General features: G+C 45.7%; 1 protein-coding gene across 3 annotated transcripts; it reads right to left on the bottom strand.

The window, feature by feature from the left end:
* Window positions 1–3,941: 3,941 nt before the first annotated feature.
* On the bottom strand, window positions 3,942–18,627 carry acss2 (acyl-CoA synthetase short chain family member 2). 3 transcript variants are annotated; one of them, XM_028409947.1, is made up of 20 exons: window positions 18,087–18,627; window positions 17,842–18,011; window positions 16,541–16,736; window positions 13,005–13,096; window positions 12,760–12,863; window positions 12,604–12,676; window positions 11,783–11,858; window positions 11,340–11,448; window positions 10,613–10,660; window positions 9,032–9,169; window positions 8,721–8,891; window positions 7,457–7,590; window positions 7,239–7,371; window positions 7,097–7,153; window positions 6,884–6,964; window positions 6,688–6,796; window positions 6,523–6,591; window positions 6,227–6,403; window positions 6,041–6,115; window positions 3,942–5,888 (listed from the first exon to the last, which is right to left on the bottom strand). In XM_028409947.1, exons 2-20 carry the CDS (start codon window positions 17,966–17,968, stop codon window positions 5,761–5,763), a joined length of 2,097 nt encoding a protein of 698 aa, XP_028265748.1. In that variant the 5' UTR covers window positions 17,969–18,011; window positions 18,087–18,627; the 3' UTR covers window positions 3,942–5,760. The 3 variants fall into 3 exon arrangements, with proteins under 3 accessions (XP_028265748.1, XP_028265749.1, XP_028265750.1); XM_028409948.1 differs by having other exon boundaries at window positions 10,613–10,657; XM_028409949.1 differs by lacking the exon at window positions 10,613–10,660.
* Window positions 18,628–19,027: the final 400 nt, after the last annotated feature.

Genomic DNA, 19,027 nt, shown 5'->3' with positions numbered 1-19,027 from the left:
TCCCCTGTGGACAACTGGGGAACTAAGTGGATCAGCCATACTGAGTCCACTTGGTCCTCATCAGCACAACTATATCAACTGGAGGTGTGCACATGGCCGGGGCCAGTGGGCCAACGTGTGGACGCGCACACCATGCGTCTTTGATCCGTCCAGAGGGACGAGAGCGTGATAATCAGAGCTGATCTTTTCAGTTTTGCTTTTGTGTTTGATTAACCATTTTGTTATTCATTCAAGTAAATAAATTCAATTCCCAGTCACTGTTTCTGTCTGATGTCTCTTCCTCAGGCCTGGGTAACATTATTGTTGTCAGTTCCACTTACAGAGAGCTACCTCTGCTGTAACTGAAATCAACAGTTACTGTCAGAATTCACATTCACATGAAGTCACTGAGTCAGAGTGGAGGACCCGCCCTTCTCTTCAGCATCAACTCACTGTAAAATATAAATTCATGTCTCCACTGCACACTGCACTCACATACAGCTAAATTAGCTTCTACCTGATTGAGCCTGAGCTCAACAGTTCCATTTGGGTACAGACACTTGTATTTGGTGAGGCCAGGTGGCTTATATCCTCTATCATGGAATAAACTGATTAATGACTAAAATTGTTTACTCTCAACTGACCTGAGCTCTGGAAGCAGATTACACGCAGGAAGGAGACACAAGCAGTTAGCTAAGGCACAAAAAACATAAAACCGTACTGGAAAGAGTTCTGATTTGTCCACATCCCACCACCAAACAAGCTGCATGTTATGTTAAACAGGTCAGTTCCACTTACAGAAAGTGAAATCAACATGTAGTCACGGCCACAAAATGTTCTTTACATTATTTACAACTTGCACCATTGACATCATTTTGCCCTGTAAAAAAAGACCGCAACAAAACATGATGCTAATGCTGAGAAGTGCAGGATTCTTCTAAAAAAAAATAAAAAATCAGTCAGTCTTAATATCCTTTACACAGACCACAAAGATGGAGAAGGTGCAGCCATACTGTCTCTACTAGACACTCATAAGGCTTCGACACAATTGAGTGGCCATATCTTGACCTGTGTGATGCTATATATTCCTCAGTGAGGAATGCTCTGATCTGTACATCAGTGAAACTAAACAACCACAGAGGAATGGCTCAGCACAGGAGAGCCACCTCCTCAGGACAAGACTCAGAAGTCCATCCACATCTCAAAGAACTATGACACTCTTTAGAGGACAACAATGTGGTTAGACACAGCAGACACAGCCAGTCAGACCGTGTCTGCTGTGCACTGTATTAAGGAGAGGATGAATGGGGCCATGTATTGTGAGATACTGAGCAAAACCCTCCTTCCCTCAGTCAGAGCATTAAAGGTGGGTCGTGGCTGGGTCTTCCAACATGACAACGACCCGAAGCACACAGCCAGGAAAACCAAGGAGTGGCTCCGTAAGAAGCATATCAAGGTTCTGGAGTGGCCTAGCCAGTCTCAAGTCCTAAATCCAATAGAAAATCTTTGAAGGGAGTTGAAACTCTGTGTTGCTCAGCGACAGCCCCAACACCTGACAGATCTAGAGAAGATCTGTGTGGAGGAGTGGGCCAAAACCCCTCCTGTTGAAGAACTACAGGAACCGTTTGACCTCTGCTTCTGTACCAAATATTAAAATGATTTCTGAGTAGGAGAACTTGCAAAATCACAGGGTGATCAAATACTTATTGACCTCACTGTATTAGGTAAAGCTTAATAAAAGGGGACAAAGCAACATTCGACCTAGACTCTAACTTCCTCATCATTTGATACAACATATCAGGTTGGTATTATTATTTGACTGTCTCCCCCCGTCTCTGTGTGTGTCTCTCAAACACCACCAGTTTGGGTGTAACCCTGGAATGGAACATTTGACCGGTGATCTGATTACATGTTAGATCGGTATTAAAAAAGACACATTCATCACGAGTTATAAAAAACAGCATATCAAGGAGGTGTGGGAATATAACAAACATTTCTTTGTGTGTTCATGGGCGCCACTTTAAAGCTACACTAACATGTAGTCTGAGATCTGTGTAGCTTGTAAAGGAGCACTTTAATGAAGGTTGGTGTGTCTCCATCAACATTAAACAAGAGGGGGGACGAAAGTCATCCCTGTCTGATACCAACTGGACACATATACTGTGTGATTATGGACATCAGCACCTAGAGAGGTGGACACTGCCAACCAGGATCCAAACATCCAACCACCAACAAACAGAAATATGTGTTTCCTCATTTTAACATGGAACATCTCAGGATTTTAAACTTTCTAGGTCTGACATTACCATGAGCTAGTACAAATATAACAGTAACTGTTTCTTTTATTCCAGAAACCACCTGGTGTGATCGGGGGTCAGCTCGGCCTCTCATCGCTCCAGCAAGAACCTTTTTTTTTTTTAATTTTAAATGATTATAATAATCCATCATAATATTCAGGCCAATTTGTTCCAGTTTTTAACAGGGTTGTATCTTCTGACAATATCCTAATTGTTGTCTGTGCACGCTCACATTACACAGTAACAGAAACCAGAGCACCTGTGTGCTGCCTACAAATGTTCCCACATCCATCAGAAGCTTTTTCATAAGTGAAGATAATATATAAATCAAGAATAATAATAATAATAAAAACAGTATTCCCACGTATTAACACATTTCTTTTTCTTTCCTCAATCACTATCTCCAATTACATCAAAATCAAATCAAACACTTCTAAATCTGAATAAATAAATAAATCAGAATTATGAATCAAACGTAATTTTAAGGCATATTTTGTCTTTTGTTTACTTCTGTTATTAGCTGTTGCCTGCCAATGTGGTCCCAACAACAAATTCTACTCAACCTATGCAAACCATACAAAACAAACACAACAACAACAACAACAACAACAACAACAGCAGACAGTGGCTAACAGACAGAAATGCATCGTTTTCTCTGTAGAACCAAATCTGAAGTGGAATCAGGATTTATAATGGGCTGATCTTACCAGAGTGCAATTTACCAAGATAGAAATATTATATTATTTCCTTGGCCAACATCATTTAATGATACAGTCAGTTATAGATTCTATGTCATCTTTGATACTGGACAAAATAAAACCACACTTTGATGACTGCGGGCCTTAACTGCTCAACTCGGGTCTCCAGCAGCCGGTGGTCCCTCCAGTGGTGGATACTCCATTAATCCAGGCGTCCATGACGTCTTCTCAAGCTGTCCGAGGAACTGCTGCAACTTAATTCAACAAAACAGCCGTTCATGGTATGTGCACAACAATCTTCAGGTAGTTTTATATGACACCGAAATAGCTGTTGCTAATGTTCAGTAGCTAACTGCTAGCTCAACAGTTAGCAATAGCAAGATATCAGTTAGCTTTGAAATACTCCCCCCCCTGACACGAACATGGCGACCATAAGGCGATCAAACTCCGCACTATGTAAGCGAATTCAGAAACTTATACAAAATATTATATAATAAAAAAATATCGATTCCACCTATAGGAGACTTTAGAAGGAAACATCTTTAGCTTTTGGCGCCTTTATCTCTTCTTCGCACAGACACTGCAGCGCGTGCTGCTCAGTGCTGCCACCGGCGGCTACAAACCGCAACTGCACTGATACTTCAATGTCATGATGCCAAACATTAAATATTTAATTTATTAATATTTAAATATTTTAAAATCTGTATATTGACATAATATTTAAAAATACAAATATCCAAGTACTGGAAAAAAATCTCAAGGCACTTATTTGTGTTTAGACTTATCTGCGCAGGGTTAATCTCATTTGTAAAATGGTTTAAGCTGCAATAATGTGTTCAGGTTGTTTATCATGTTTGTTGATTTTTAGTGGTTCATCGTTACCACAACTCCAAACAACACAACCCTGTGGATTCAGTCGAGCCGGAGGAGGTCCTGTTTTTAAAGGAACAGGCAGTGACAGCAGAGGGAGAGGCAGTAGTCAAGTCCATTTACTATTGTTGCATTATACAAACAGGGAAATGAAAACAGCACAAAACCAACGAAAAAAAATAAACAAACTAAAATCTCTTTGCTTCACCCGAGTTATTTTACAGACAGAAACGCTCCTGAATCATGTAAGCGGCTGCACGTCCTTTAAACATGAGAACATTAGCTTTATAAACCCAGCTCTGCTGAAACTGCAGTTGGCACATTAAGATACAAACAGCAAAAACATAAATGAAGCTGAAATCTAAAGGCGGTGCTGCTTCGAATCCATTTCAATTCCCAAAGTCAGACTTATTGTTCAGTCTGACAGCGCAGGCTCCTGATGTCTAAGGATGTAGAGCAGGGACAACGGGTTCCGTCTAACATGACACAGATAACAAAACATTCATGAAAGGCAGAAACTAAATTCACTAGTCCCCCCGTCACAACGCAGACGCGGCTGATTGAGTGTCACACTTTTACCCAACTAAGGAAAAAATTAAACATACAACACGTACATGTTTACAGCCGATTAGCCCTCTGAACCACAGCCAGCTCCACTGTAACAGGAAGCTCTGCTCTTCCATGAAAACAGCGACATGCACAGAGAACGCGGCTCAAACGTGTCGGCCGTGTGACACAATAAGAATCTTTTCTTGTTTTTTTTTTTTAAAGGGAGCTCTCAGAATAAATGTTATCATGTGACTGCAGTCAATGATGTCATAGTTGTGTTTTTTGTTTTGTTTTCCAGAATTATTTATTTATTATTTTATATTTATTATTGCGACCCGAGGACCCGAGAACATTTTAAACTGACACGACGCGTTCAGGAACCATCAGAAGGTCTGACTGGTGGTGGGTTTGGGGGTTCAGAGGGTTTGGCTGTGGTACCCAAATGTAAAACAGACAATACAATTTTAAAAAATGAAATGAGAAGTGGAGACACTGGAGCATGTTTCCCCCTTTTTTAACGTCAGACCTGCAGCTGTTCTGCAGCCACAGAGGCTGAAACACAGCGATAGACGAAGCAGCTGAGAGCTCAGTGCTCCACAGCTCAAGAGAAACGAATATTAAACCTGCTGTTCAATGTTTTGAGGCTGTTCTCCATTATTTATTGTTCTTATCCAATCAATTCTACTCTGATGGACTCTCACTTTTCAGAGTCTCTGAGAATATTTCTGTATTTTTCGGCACATGTTTTGTTGAAGGGAAGCAGAGAAACATACGAGCACGCAGACACACGAACAGAAGCCTCGAAACATCCTACCACAAACTGCAGTCAAATAAAAAAATGACTCCATATCTTTGTTAAAAATGACAACAGAAATTAAAACTAGGAGACACATTGATCATTCTCAGATTCAGCGCACATGGCTTTGTTATGGCCTGCAGTGAGGGGAGGAGTAGCATTGAGGGTAGCACTTCCTGTTTGCCGTCTTCCAGCGAGGAAACCGAGCAGAGCCGCGTGTTATCTGCTGAAACGCTGGCAGAAGGCCGACCGAAGCGTTACCCTGATCTGTCCACAGAGCAGGTGGGTCTGAAGCAGAGACGACCTCCACCTTCACCTCTGCAGGCACACCGAGGCCTACGGGCTGCTGCCGAATATCTACCATGGAGCAGGCAGACAGCGCTTCCTACATGTGACAGTGGACTCGTTTTAAATACAGGTCATCCTCATCAGGAGCTAAAGGTAGTTTACTGGGTAAATTGGTGGGATTCCTCCTCCTCCTCCTCCTCCTCCTCCTTTTCTTCCCTGGTTGCTTTGCAGCTGCAAGCGTGCGGCTGCGGTCGCAGCCTCCCTGCAAGGATCCTGGAGGCCCTCACACCGCCGTGCAGCATCTGTTCTGGAAGAGCTGCTCAACAACCGAGGAGTCAGCCAGCGTGGAGGTGTCCCCCAGGTCCCGCTCGTTACAGGCGATTTTGCGAAGCACCCGCCGCATGATCTTACCTGCAGACAGAGACAGAGAGCAGAGGTGATGATGGTGCGTGAACGGTGAGGATCTACTTTCTTTGAGCACCAACAGAAACCAAATGAACGCCTGCACTGCACAACTCAGATTAATTGCACCTTAACTCCAGGGGTGCAGTGGCCAACATTACCAGATCTGGTCTTGGGCAGTCCTGGTGCATTCTGGATGAAGTCTGGTGTAGCGATGGCCCCAATCTTCTCCCTTACTGTGAAGACCAAACATGAACCACGTCACACTCACTTGTTTTTTTAAAAGCACTGAGCTTTCAGTGAGGACGTTTACGCTTCATCACCAGGAGTGAAATCTGTTTACCGACCTTGTCTTTTCAGTTCTGCCTCCAGCGTGCAGTTGTACGTCACTCCATCAGTCAGGCTGACAAAGCAGTAAAGGCTCTCCCCTTTGACCGGATGAGGTCGGCCCACCACGGCGGCCTCAGCAACGGCCTCGTGCTCCACCAGGGCCGACTCCACCTCTGCTGTACTCAACAGGTGACCTGGACAGAAACGCAGAGACAGGAAATAAATGGTCCAAAAACATGAATTACCTCCTTGACTGAAGTGCTGATGAACCTCAGTAGGAGCTACAGAGAATGTCTGACTGCGTCAGTCTTACCTGACACGTTCAACATGTCGTCTATCCTCCCCGTTATCCAGTAGTAGCCATCTTTATCCCTACGGCAACCTGCAGAACAAAAAAATCCATAAAGACAAAAGACAGTGAGGCACAAGAGGCAAACGTCTAAAGTCTTCTGAACACTTTGTGCACAACATCTCTCACCGTCTCCTGTGACGTAGTATCCGGGGAACTTCTTGAAGTAGGTGGTTTCAAACCTGGGATGGTTTCCGTACACTGTCCTCATCACTCCGGGCCACGGCTGTTTGAACACCTGAGTGACGGCACGAGCAGAACAAGTTTAAACAAGCACACCAGCCGTCTGATTAAAAGTCCCGCTAACGACTGTCGGGCTCCTGACCAGGTATCCTTCACTCGGCCCCTCCAGCTCCTCACCCGACTCATTCAAAATGGCCGGCACCACTCCGAAGAAGGGGAACGTCTGCAGGGACAGAAAAGAACAGACATACATGCATTTCCATTAAAAAACCTGACAGAATGTAAAACCAGCCATGATTTTCTGCTGCCCTCTCTGAGCTCTGTAACCATGAAGTCGAAACACTGTGTGACTCACCGCAGAGCCAGGTTTCATGGGCGTGGCTGCAGGTAAAGGTGTCAGCACATGTCCTCCCTGAAAGATTAAAACAGGAGCCAGTGTTAGACGTTGTTCACCAGGGGGCAGCAGAGTTCAGTCTGATGTGTTTCCTTTGACTCACCGTCTCCGTCTGCCAGAACGTGTCTACAACGGGACACCTTTTGTCTCCCACCACGTTGTAGTACCACTGCCAGGCCTCGGGGTTGATGGGCTCTCCCACCGTCCCCAGAACCTTCAGAGACTCTCGTTTGTACCTGCGGACGGACAGAAAGGCGGTCATGTGACGGTGAAGGTGGTGTAGCTGTACAGGACACAGACAGAGCTGAGGGTTCGACTCACTTCTGCACCGGCTCGCTGCCGAACTTCATCAGCATCCTGATAGCGGTTGGAGCCGTGTAGAATTTGGTGACCTGATATTTATCCACAATCTCCCACATGCGACCCACGTCCGGGTAAGTGGGCAGGCCCTCAAACTGAAACACACACGGCCTTCATCAAGACCCTGAAGGTGTAACGCTTCGGTTTCATGAGGATGCTTGAATGTTATATCAGTGTTCCACACAAACAGAATGAACAACATGATGTCAGATGGTCCTGTACAGCTGCCCAGCAAACCTCAGAGTCTGAATCCTGGGAACTCAGAAAACGTCCTCCAGAAACAATGTATGGCCTCAAAATACAAAATACAATGAGGACTAATCACAAAAATATTCAGTGACATAAGTGAGGTGAGGAAACAGCACCGAGTCTGTTATGAATGTGAATGACGTCAACAATCAGTGGCTGTCTTGGTCAGTATCATAGGGATACAGTGCCACCCTGTGGCCAAGTTTGGTAGCAGTTTAAATAGTGTTTGCTTCCCTTCCCCCATAGATTCTCCTGCACGGTAAGACAAACGCAGATATTAGTTGTTTACTTGTACATATTCACATACTGTCAGGAGAAAATAAGTGGTTCACCTGGTCTCTGCCTAATCTGTTTCTTCACTTTGCTCTGTGTCAGAAAAGCGACAAGTGATCTGAATCCTGACGAGTGGGATGAGGTAATTATATCAGTTTAATTGTCTAAATGTTATGTACAGTTTGAGTTTGGCCTATCTGTGCACACATGTTGTTCAGCAGCGTAGTTTTGTTTAATCTCTGCAGTTTCCACGGTGCTTATGGTGCTCTCGATGCTAAAGGTATTCGTGGTGCTACGCCAATAAACTCCAAACACCTGCCGAGGCTGCGTCTCATTCCTTGAATGTAAAGCGCCGTTAGTGTCAACGTGACCAGATTACAAAATGGAAAACGTGGCTTTATGTCTACGATGAGCCACAAACACACAACAGCAAATATTCCCATTGGAGTTTACAGGGAAGTGACAACTAATAAATAAAATAAAGTGTTTTTGCTGTAAACATCTTCAAGAGGACTCTACAAGTCCAGATGCCTCGCTTCAACCTACTGAAAGTTATGATGTTACTGTTGTGTAAACTCACTGCTGCTCTTCGCTCACCTAAAGCTGACACAACACAGGCTTTCACCAGAGGCTGCAGTGTTGGCTCATGTTTAGGTAACGGCCTGTAACAGCACCATGAAAGACGCCTCAGCCTGGGACTCACCAGGACGCTGGTGGCGCCGTTGGCCAGCGGGCCGTAGGTGATGTAGGAGTGTCCTGTGATCCAGCCGATGTCCGCTGTGCACCAGTACACGTCATCGGGGTGGTGGTCGAACACCAGTTTGAAGGTGGTGGCGGTGTAGAGCATGTAGCCGCTGACGGTGTGGAGAACTCCCTGCAGAGGAGAGGAGACACAGCTGAGGAGGTCTGACCACAGAACTGGGACTGGGTGTAACGATAGACGCCAACCGACAGGCAGGCATAGAAACCGAATTCACAGCCACACAAAGTCACCGTGTGTGTGTGTGTGTGTACCTTTGGTTTGCCGGTTGAGCCGCTGGTGTACAGGATGAAGAGCGGATCTTCAGACTCGCACCACTCCGGTTCACACTCGTCTGAAGTTCCACGGAGCAGAGTGTGCCAACACAAGTCCACATCGGGGTTCCACGGGACCTGGTGTGAGATGACACACAGACACACACACACAGACACACACTGAAAATCTCAGAGTTGTGAATAAAGATTCAGAACGAGCATCTCTATGATCTAAAAACACAAAGTGAAAAGAAAGTAGTTTAGTTTGACAGACATGCCTCACACACACTAGCTACGAGGTGAGAGCTGTGAGTCTGAGTAAAGAGCAGTTAGAGAGGTGTGTTCACTGTATGTCCATCAGACCTGGGTCACTGCTTCCAGGAGGAAAATATGGAAATCTGTGGCCGATAAAGTGATGAATGATCTTTAAGAGAAGAATAAACGAGGAGGCTGATGTCAACAGAACCAAACGTTTTCTTTACACCCTGTGCGGCGGTGAATGATGGAGGATGTTTGGCTGCAGGTCCAAACATTCATGAGCCAAAAATCTGTTTTCAAATGGACCCAGGTCTGACGTCCACTCCTCATAGGGGCTCATCTCCCATGATGCAGTTCTCACAGGTCAGCAGTGCCTTGTGTTTTCAGCTGCAGGTGTTCTGATTAATCCTGCAATCGTTCTGCCACAACAAAAGCCGGAGAATGAAGAGGAACGACCGGGTCACAGCGAGGTGGTGTCTCAGATAAGATACCAGCAGGTGACGTGGAGGCAGATAACAGAAAACACAGGGCTCTACCTCCGCCCCCTCAGACTAAAGTCTTCATTTATGCTGAAGGAAATAATCTGGGGTCTGTGTGTGAATCTGACACAGTCAGAGCCCCGACTCTCCTTCACCAGTGAGGAAGAAAAGTCAGTACGGAAAACACACGCACACCTTCAGACAGGACGCTGAGCCTGTCATCAAAGAGTGTAACAGTGTTCATCTGAAGTCATTCACCGAGGATTTACACTTTATTCTGATGAATCCAGACAGTTCAGAACACATCTGGGAAATCTCAGCCAGAATTAAGACCTTCAGCTTTATGCATCGAAGCAGCAGCATGGAGGCGGATGAATCACAGTGACTCCAAAGTAGTCGACTATTAGTTGATTAGACGTTAAGGTAGATGATGACTAGTCGACTCTTGAAACAGTCGTTAGTTGCAGCCCTGCTGTCAGTATGGAAATCTTTTCAATGGTCCTTAAAGGCATCACGTGACTTTCTTAAAGTTTTTCCAATGTTTTTCTGTTGTTGAAGCTGAAAGCTGAGCAGCAAACTTTCACAGACGCAGTCTGAACTGTCAGAAATCAGCAGAAGCACAAACTGCTGCTTGGTGGGTAAAAACAATACATTATAACAGATTTTATGGATGTATTAAAAAATGTAATCATTGATCCAGTGCGACAATAAAAAAGAAGAACTTGTCATCTGTTGTTAAATGTGTTGTTTATACCCTGCAGCAGTTAAATGTGAGGCCTTAAAAAAACAAACAAAAACAACAAGATGTCATGAGGTGAAGTGAAGGAGGTGGACATGAAAATACCTGCGGAACCGGACGCGTTTTCTTTACTCTCCCTGTCTGTTTCTCCTGCTGGACGGAGGAGGAGGAGGAGGAGGAGGAGGGAGGAGGAGGAAGAGGGGGAAGGAGAAGAGGGAGGAAGGAGGAGGAAGAGGAAGGAGAAAGGAGGAGGAGGAGGAAGGAGGAGGAAGGAGGAGGAAGGACAAGTTAATAAGGGAGAGAGGTTAATCAAAAAGAAACCAAAGGATCAGGGCCCAAAATCAAACTGAGCGATGACAATTTAGAAGATTAAAAACAAACACTACAGAGAAAAATGCACAAAAATGGAAAAAGAAAATGAGACGAATCCTTTTTGGGTGGATTCCTAAATATAAATATAATATCTCACATATAATGGAGCGCTCACTCTCAGGCTGCTGTTTGTTATCCTTGTGAATGTCTGTGTGATAGTTCTTATCTTGCACACAGCTGCTGCTGGTTCTCACAGTGAACTTTCAGCTGAGGCTGCAGCTGCCGGCAGCTTCCTACACCTGGGTCAGCAGCTCCTCTGCTTTCCGAATGTTTCTCTGCACCATGCTGCGAAGCTGCTGCAGCTCATGATGAACCGGCAGTGAGACATCACACCCAAAAGGGGGAGGAACAAACTTAAATGAACTGAACGGGACACAGTGTGACAGGCCTGCATGATGTCATGACGCAGGAGGAGCAGGCGGCGGCGACACCGCCGGCGAGCATCAGAGCTACTGTTTACCTGCAGGTCGGGACACGGCCGCTTGGCTGGTGGAGACTGAGAACCCACATTGTCCTCTGGTTCTTTGGACAAGTGCTTCAACATGATGCACCTCTCGACTGGAAACCCTCTACACACACACACACACACAGACACACACACAGTATTCAATTCAATAAAAACTTGTGATCAATAGGCATCGAATCGACAAAATGTCACACAGTCCCATGTTTCTCCTGCTAAATGTGTGTGTCTGTGTGTGTCTGTGTGTGTGTGTGTCTGTGTGTGTGTGTCTGTGTGTGTCTGTGTGTGTCTGTGTGTGTCTGTGTGTGTCTGTGTGTGTCTGTGTGTGTGTGTGTCTGTGTGTGTGTGTCTGTGTGTGTCTGTGTGTGTCTGTGTGTGTCTGTGTGTGTCTGTGTGTGTCTGTGTGTGTCTGTGTGTGTCTCAGTGCCCAGGCGGCTTACTTGTCTCTGCATTTCTGCAGTGCCTCGTCAGCTAAGAGCTTCAGGTTGATCAGCTTATCTCCACGATAGAAACCGTCTGAGCAAACGAGAGAGATGAAAACAACAAACAGGAAGAGAGAGGAAGAGAAACATGTCACAAAACACATCACTGTACACCGAGGACGTGCAAAACTGTCAGCAACCTGCAGGATACCATCAGCACCACCAGATGAAAGAGACACAGCTTTCTATCTGCAGACACGTCACTGTGATCGTTCCACATGTCTGCACAGACGGATCAAACCGTCTGTTGCGCGTTAGCGTTTGTGCTAATTATTCATGAACACAGGTCCAGCTATCGCTGCCTCCACCAGCTTCACATTCTGGTTTCTGCATGTCAACAGAAGCTTCACCACAACATGACACACAAACAGTAAAACCTGCAGGTTTCAGCTCTGTTTCACACCATGAGTGTGCTGTCACTCAGGATATAAAGACCCCCTGAGCCAAAGACCGCTTAGAGGACTTCCCATGAATGAGGTGTGTGTGTGTGTGTGTGTGTGTGTGTGTGTGTGTGTGTGTGTGGAGTTGAAACACAGCCATTAACCCGCCAGATTAACAGGTTTATATCCCCAGACTCTAATCCAGCTAATGAGACTTTGACTACTAGGTCCCACCTCAGCACCTCGTTTCAACCAGCTCGACTAGCACAAGACAAAAAAAATGAGTCCACATGAGGCTGGCTCCACAGACCGCTGTGAGTCTGTGATGTTTAACCGCTCTGTCTAATGAAAAGCAGTCTTAGGGGGCGTGGCGTGTTTGAGTGACAGGTTAAAACTGACCTGCAGTGATGAGCAGTGAGCACTGGGAGTCCATGATCCTCTCACACAGAGACTCAGCAGAGAATCCTGCAAACTGGAGACAGCAGCCGAACACAGAGTTAACCAAACCCGACCCTCCGTCACGGCCTGCTGCTCTCACGGCGGTTTCTAACTCACCACTATGGAGTGAACAGCTCCGATCCGGGCGCAAGCCAACATGGCAACCACCAGTTCCACCACCATGGGCATGTATATGGAGACACGGTCACCCTTCTTCACCCCTGCAGACCAGAGCAGATGGCTTTAAGACTCAAACATTATTCTTAGTATCGTTTGTATCTGCTCACTGTGTAGTGCATGGGCCTGGTTTCTTCTTCAGACCCCTCCACAGACTGAGGTGGAGTCAGCTGGCTCTGACTCACCCTGAAACTTCAGGACGTTGGCGAACTGACAGACCCTCTGCAGCAGCTCTCTGTAGGTCACCGTCAACTCATCGCCGGGCTCGTTGCCTTCCCTGAAACCAACGTTAGATACTCAGAAGATCAGCATGAAGACATACCACCAGCGTTCTTGTCGTGACCAGGACCTGGACCTATGAGCAAGTATTGGAAGCCATGGGAGCGTTCATGGTGTCACAGGGTCCCTTCTCCTGCCTGCCTACATCACACCATGTGAGGCCAGAAGGCAAACATCTGGATTTATCAGTGGGCCTACATTCTTATCCTCACCTGTTAGACAAGAGAGGGCGGCCACTTCTTATCACAAGCCTCAGCCGACTCCTCTCAGTATGCTGGATCTTCTTTTTTGAGCCTCTCCTGGTTTTCTTGCCACCTGAGGCTTGTGATAAGAATTTGCCTGGCATGGCCATTTGTGGGGCGATCCAGAGGTCGACCCAGGACCCGCTACTCTCCTGGGTGTCCTGGGGATCCTCCAGACGGAGCTGGAGGATGTCGTGGGGACAGGGAGATGCTCTTGTCTTAAGCTTTGGGGCAGAGTCTGTCATGAGTTGGAGTCTGAAGGACTCGATTTACATCCAAAAGAGTCTGACCTGAACTCTTCACCACCATCTTCTGATTGCTACAACTTCAGCTCAGTTGTGAAACTCTGTTAAACTTTCCCCTTTTTCACAACAGAGCAGCATCATTCAGGGCGTTTCAGGAACTCTGTGCTTGCAAAAGCATCCAGGCATACCGAGTGCGTTTTAAAAAGACCTTTCAGAGTAAGAACTCAACCTCCAGAAAACAGAAGTGAATGAGTTGTGACAGCTCTGCCTCTGCAGCCGCGTCATGGAGCTCGCCTGTTAGCATCAGAGTCTGCAAGCATCACTGACTGACACACTCGGAGAGCGACGCTGCGACTGTACAGTCAGACGTCTCCGTTAATAAAAAAGTCAGAGTCAGCCTCCAACATTTCTTACTCAGCATTCATCGTGTCGACTTAATGAGACGTTATTACAGCTGGGAAACTCTGACGGGAAGACTGTTCAGTTAATATTTAAGATTTAAGACACTGCAGCTCTGAAACGCTCCGACTAGCCTGTACTCATTTACAAATGTACTTTATTCACTTGCATAACTCTGCTTTTTCACTTTCAATAAGTCACTAACAAACTTCCGAGTGCAGCCTGTGGCGAGGAAGAGGGACACCACTCAGAAACCAATGCAGCTAAAGGGAAGACGAGGCACTCAGGAGACGGGCGACAGACAGACAGAGAGGAGAAGGTGATGAATGAGACAGTGGAAGCACAAAAAAACACAACTGTGGAGCAGAGCATGAAAGCAGCATGTGTTCCAGGGAAGAAACAAGAAAGCTTTCAGTGAGCTGCAAACAGAAAACGGACGACTGCACGAAGACACATCGCTCGCAGACAGACAACTGAACACATGCTGGAACACGCCCTGAAGCTGCGAGCGGCAGCTCCGACTCTGATCTGATCGCAGTAATACTGGAAGAAGCATCTCCTCCTCCCTCCCATGGTCTTTGAATGCATCATGCAAAGTTCAGAAAATGTAACCAAATCGAAACATTCTGCTCTGAAGCCATGACGGGCTCACGTGAGCAGCGGGCACAAGCATTCACACTGGTCTGTGGAGGCTGTAAAAATGCAAACACTTAACCATCGGCTGTGTTACTCTGCACAAAGACACGTCTGTGCTCCTTCTGCTTGTGGCCACGATTGTGCTGTTTGCATAGAGGAGCAGGGAATAATGAAACTGAAGATGTGACAGAAAACACAAACCGAGCCGAGTGTTAGCAGTGTGTTAGTGTCCAGGGCAGAAATAATAATGACACATTACATTTGAACCTGCATGGAAACATTTAGTTCAGTGTGGAGAAACGTTGCGAAACCCTCCCTCAGAAGGCCTGAACCGCAGCCAACAGGCACTGTTTGCCTCTTCCAGCAGAGTTTCTCAACGGTGCACACCGAGTCTGTCAGAGTGTGTTTTCCGGCATTGTGTGTGTGTGTGTCTGTGTGTGTCTGTCGATGGTAGGAGGGGAGGCCTGCATAGCTGAAAGGTCTCTGTGACCCGCTTGGCACCACTAACCCATGGGAGCTGCACTCACACTGTGCATTCGCTCTGACCTTGATAACCACTTCCAACATGATATCTGAGCTGCTCTGCGCCTGCTCACAATCCGGTTGTGCGTTTACAGCCTGGTTTCGGCCTCGTGTGGAAAAACTCGGATAAGTTCTGAGTAATGGTTCCAGCAGGGCGCTGGATTCTCTGAACCACTTCTGTAAATGAGTCCATGACAAGGACAGAGATCCTGACACAATCCTGGAGACGTGTCTGCACTCAGTGCTGCGGGACCAGAGACAACAAAGAGGTGTTCTAAACCACATTACCCAGAGTGCACCAGGCTGGTCAAACATGATGTTAGTGCTGGATTACAGACTGCATCAGTGTCTGTGGCTCTCAGTCTGGAGTCTGGATCCAGCTCTCCTTGGTCCATGTGTGGACCAAAGCTGTCCTGTCAGATGTCTGTGGACGCTGCAGACAGAGACTCCAGCGGCTGTCCCTGTCCCTGGGACCAGCAGCTCTGCACCGCCCTGCTCACACAGTGCTCAGAGCCTCCTCTGACCCGTCTGCTGCTGAGTGTACATCTGCAAAATTTCCCTTTGTTTAATATTCTGAGGAAATCAGAGGAGGATTAAGTAACTGCAGTTAAATCTGACGCACACATCCCTGCAGATTAATGACATCACTGTGGCTTCTAATGGAACCTGTTTCTACAAGAAGCTCTCCCAGGACAACCCTGCTTTTAAAGGCTGAGTAGTCAGACTGCATTCTATTCATACGAGGACACATCAGTGACCGGAGGCAAAGTGATGCAACGAGAGAGAGAGAGAGAGAGAGAGGACGAGTCGGACGGACAAAGTTGTCTGCTTTAATACAACTATTGTGTTTAGATTTGTGAGGACATGTGGGGTCTTATTTAATGATTGTCTTGGATTTTTAAACTTCATTTCCTGTGTGTGAGACGGAGGACAGAAAGGACAGAGGGATGGAGACAACACTGAAGGGAAGAGGAGGCGTGAGGGAGAGAGACAAAGGAGAGAGGACGGCTGCCGCTCCATTCATCCATTCATTCATCCATTCATCCATTCATTCATTCATTCGATCTGCTGGAGCTCAGTTATTGTGTTCACACAGGCAACCCCTCCCCCTCACAAAGAGCCTACACACAGACACACACACACACACACACACACACACACACACACAGGAGGCTTTAAATACATCAGTGACACACACACACACACACACACACACACACACACACACACACACACACACACACACACACACACACACACACACACACACACACACACACACACACATTAATTTGTCCTGAAGGAAGCCCGCGATCATCATCTCATTATCCAATATGTGATCACTTCATTGAAAGTCTTGATATAATTGGTCTCACACACACACAGCTCCACACTGACCAGTGGAAGGCGACCCTCTCGCCGAGCCTCCTCTCGTGGACGTTGTAGTCCAGCAGGTTGTAGCAGATGTTGGTGGTGGCTCCTTCCATGCACTTGATGTAGATTTCCCCTTTGGTCACATCGAAGTTGTAATCGAGGAACGGCCCCGTGTGTTTGGACTTCCAGAAGAAGTTTTTGGCGACGTCAGCCCAAAACTCTGCAGGACAGAGACACAGAAGGATCAATGATGAGCAGGTGTTCACAGACCAACTGAAGGACAAAACTAAGGTAAAACTCAGCGCGGCACAAACACGTATTAATTATGAATTATTTCTGTGAATCTGTGTATAATAAAAGGGAGAAGCTAAATTATTTTATGTAGTTTATGATTACAACTATTTTAAGGATACATCAATAAATCTGTTATCGTGTTTTGACTGAAGGAAGCATAAAGGTTTATGTTCCTTTTGACTGACTGCTGTCTGATCAGAGATTTGGATTTAAATCCTTATCATTTAGGTGCAGATAAAGTCAGACTTTATCAGACGAACTTTATCAGCTTATAAACTTTGGAGCAGCTTAAAAAGCTGTAAATGATTAACTAACTACTTTCAGAATCAGTCGTGGTGTCATATGATATATGACACGACAGATATATGGTAACAGTTCATGTTCATTCATTTGTTTCACTGATCCACAGATGTAATGAATGTTTCACACACCTCCACCTGTGGGAGACTGATGGTGTCACCACACCCACACACACACGGAAGTGTCCTGAGCCAGCCACAGGTGTGTCACACTCAGTGCAGGTTTTCACTTTGATCAATAAAAAAATAAAACTGTAGTTACAGTTTGACTTTTTCTATCCACAGATCAAATTCTTGTTTACGTCTCCTCTGAGAAGCTTAACCTTGACAATGATTAGCATTTCTTGCTAAATATTGATTTTAAATGAATGAAGTATAAATAAAGTGACTGCTGTCAGACCGATTATGAACGATGGTTTGATGATCTGGCTGTTTAAAGCAGGAAATGTGATATATTCAGTTTAATTATATAAAAGACAGATCAACCAACTGGCTGGATAAATAGAGTTATCGTTTGTATCGATTGTTCGTTTGTAAAGTCATTGATTATATGCAGTAATTTCATTCTTTTAGAATCTCTGGCCTCATCATCAAGTACCTGATATCAATAGTAACAACATAAACAGAATTTAGTTTACTGTCATTATAAGAGGGACATAAGAGGGACAGCCTTCCGCCCTGTGCCTCATGTGGCTGCAGTCCTCTCCCTCCTCACAGCTTACTCTGACTCACCATCTGGATTCTCTATGGACTTTATGTAGAGCTCTTTGTACTTCTCAAAGCTGGAGATGTGAGCCTCCTTCTTCAGGTCCTCGGGCCCGTGGAGGACGTCTTCTTTTGGGGCTTTGTCAGGGATCATCTCTAACACGTCCGTTCTGACTCAGGTTTGTAGATAAGATCAGCTGCAACGACAGACCGGGCTCCGTTTACTGAAACAACCACCGAAATACTGACAGTTAGGCCGGATGTGTACTCACATATTTAACACCAGCACGGCAGGACGATGCAGGGACCAGCTTCAGCTTCAGCAGCAGCTAAATGAATCAATGTAGCAACAGTGCTAGCTAGCAGGCTAGCAGCAAAGTTCATTCAGACTTCCTTGTTTTGCAGGAGGATCTCTGCTCGGATTCTGCTAACACGCTGCATGCAAAAACCGAACTTGGACCCAAAACATGCATCTGCGTTTGCAGAACAAAAAGTCCAGGCGTGTTGTAGTGCAGGTCCGACGGTCTCTCTTCTCTCCTGCACGGACGGGGTTGGACACGGGTGAGTGAGTATCCCGCTAAGCTAACAAGCTAAACTAGCTTACTCCAGGAGGAGAGGAAAAAAAACAGCGCGGTGCGGTTTACGCGCTCAGAAGAGGCGGTCTGCGTCAAAGACTCGGTGTCTTTATGGGCTGGTTAGAATAAAAACGTCCTTTCAGTGGTCGCAGAGTGTTTCATGCTGCCCCGGAGGGTGGAGCGGACCTGTTTTTGTCCCAGCGCTGACTTCTTCTCTGGTTCTTTTCTTGTAAGGAGAGCGAGCGTGTGGCGCTGAACTATGTTTGGCCCCCAGCAGCAGCCAATCAGAGCTCGCGGTGCCTTCAGGGACTCCTACAAAAACTCCGGAAGCAGAACACTAACAATGATAAATGACAGTTTTCGTTGCGTCAAGTAATGTTTGAGGTAGAAAATAAGTGGTTTTCAGATGAAGGAATTTTGTGTTTCATTTCAGAAACATAAATATATCATATAATATGTAATATTTACCAATTTATTAGCATACAATTATCATTATTTAAAAATAATACTTAGAAATGTATTTTTTTCTTTTTACATACATGCATATGTGATCATATTTTTTTAATTTAATTTAATTAAATGCGATTTAAAATAACGGTCATAGATTTATTTCATTAATTAATTGTGCTTCTAATGAT

This window comes from Parambassis ranga, chromosome 7 (genome assembly GCF_900634625.1).
Source record: "Parambassis ranga chromosome 7, fParRan2.1, whole genome shotgun sequence".
Taxonomy (NCBI): Eukaryota; Metazoa; Chordata; class Actinopteri; family Ambassidae; genus Parambassis; species Parambassis ranga.
Note: the sequence above shows the minus strand (reverse complement) of the source record. Positions and strands in the feature narration are given on the sequence as shown.